A 2,018-nucleotide genomic window follows, 5' to 3' on the forward strand; every position below is an offset into this window, starting at 1 on the left:
CACACCTGTATTCCTTGCTACTCAGTGGGCTGAGATCTGAGGATCATGGTTCAAAGCCAGCCTGTTCAGAGAAGTCCATGAGGCTCTTATCTCCAATTAATCATAGAAAAAGCTGGAAGTGGCACTGTGGTTCAAGCCGTGGAGTGCTAGCTTTGAGCCAAAGGAGCCCAGGGACAGCACCCAGGCCCAGAATTCAAATCCCCAGGATGGGCAATCAAAAAAATAGAGAAACAGTTAGGAAAAAAGTGGTCTATATACATTGCAAAAGGCAACTTTATGAACTTTCTGGCAGTTGATGTTTTTTTTTGTGAGCACTAGTGTATAATAGTTAATTTTGTGATGCCATAAACTGTGAGATAATTTCTAAATTGTGACGCTATGTTTATGTTAAATGAGTATCATACTTAGTTGAAGTTGAGAACTTACTGTCATCCTGGATAAATTCACTTTTCAGCTGGGCATCAGTGGCTCCTGCCTGCAATCCTAGCTATTCAGAAGGCAATTGTACAAAGGGGTTGTATTGTGGTATTTCATATATGCATGTAATATGTTTTGATCAAATGAGATTATTAAACTTTTCTGTACATTCCTTACCCTTATTAAAAATTATATATACAGATTACTGGGTTTAGATTTAATTTTCTTTAATTTTGTTGAGACAAGTTCTTACTGTGTAGCCTAGTTGTACTTCAACTAATGATTCTGTCTTAGTCTCCATAGTGTTGGGATTATAGGTGTGTACCACCTATAATTATAGTGTGTACTACCTTTATTAATTTTGAAGAGGGTGAGAAACAAAAAGTAGGCACTGGGTTTAACTTTAGTAGTAGAATAAATGAACTTTATTTAATTATTTTTTTGCCTGTCCTGAGGCTTGAACTCAGGTTCTGTGTGCTGTCCCTGAGCTTCTTTGTGCTCAGGCTAGCTCATTACCACTTGAGACATGGCTCCACTTCTGGCTTTTTTTTTTTTCTTTGCTAGTCCTGGGGTTTGAACTCAGGGCCTGGGCACTGTCCCTGAGCTTCTTTTGCTCAAGGCTAGCATTCTGCCTTGAGTCACAGCACCACTTATGGCTTTTTCTGTTTATGTGACACTGAGGAATGGAACCCAGGGCTTCCTGCCTGCTAGGTAAACACTCTACCACTAAGCTACATTCCCAGGCACTCCCCCCACTTTTTTTTTTTTTTAGTAGTTTATTGGAGATAAGAACCTCACTGGGACTTTTCTGCCAGGCTGGTTTCCAACCACAATCCTCAGATCTCAACCTTCTGAGTAGCTAGGATTACAGGCGTGAGCCACCAGCACCTGGCTAAAATTGATAAGTACCGTTTGATAGATATAAACTTTTTTGTGTGTGTGCTGGTTCTGGAGCTTCATCTCAAGGTTTTTTTTTTTGTGTGTGTGTAGGGGTGGTGATATAAGTGAATTCAAGCTTTTTTATTAAAGGCTGGCTCTCTGCCACTTAAGTCACATCTCCACTTCTGACTGTTCGGTAGTTATTTGGATGTGTCTCATAGGATTTGCTGCTTGAGCTAGCTTCAAACCTTGATCTTGAGATCTCAGCCTTCTGAGTAGTTAAGATTAGGAATGAGTCATCTGTACCCAGCATATAATTTTTTTGTATTAGATGTTAACCCAGTTAAGTTTAAAGGACATAGTTTTTCTTTTTTTTGGTCAGTTGTGGGGCTTGAACTCTGGACCTGGGTGATGTCCCTCAGCTCTTCAGCTCAAGTCGAGCACTCTACCACTTGAGCCATAGCACCACTTCTGGTTTTCTGGTGGTTTATTGGAGATAAGAGTCTCACGGACTTTCTTGTCCAGGCTGGCTTTGAACCGTGATCCTCAGATCTCATCTTCCTAAGTAGCTAGGATTACAGAGATTCTTTGAAAACCTTAACCCCATGGGAAGTTTATCTGAAAAAGAATTTACAGACTATTTGTTCAATAAGTCACTAGAAATTGAGCCCCGAAGTTGCAAACAGCCACCTCGATTTGTAAGTCCATTGTAATTTTGGAAA

General features: G+C 40.2%; 1 protein-coding gene across 1 annotated transcript in view; it reads left to right on the plus strand.

Moving 5' to 3' along the window:
- Positions 1 to 2,018, plus strand: part of Sos2 (son of sevenless homolog 2 (Drosophila)) — an 81,299-nt gene that overhangs the window by 68,729 nt on the left and 10,552 nt on the right. Inside the window, exon 20 of the mRNA XM_013012226.1 lies at positions 1,878 to 1,994. Coding sequence (XP_012867680.1) covers positions 1,878 to 1,994 — 117 coding nt within the window. The remainder of the gene's footprint in view (positions 1 to 1,877; positions 1,995 to 2,018) is intronic.

The sequence above is a fragment of the Dipodomys ordii genome, unplaced genomic scaffold, assembly GCF_000151885.1.
Source record: "Dipodomys ordii isolate 6190 unplaced genomic scaffold, Dord_2.0 Scaffold16, whole genome shotgun sequence".
Taxonomy (NCBI): domain Eukaryota; kingdom Metazoa; phylum Chordata; class Mammalia; order Rodentia; family Heteromyidae; genus Dipodomys; species Dipodomys ordii.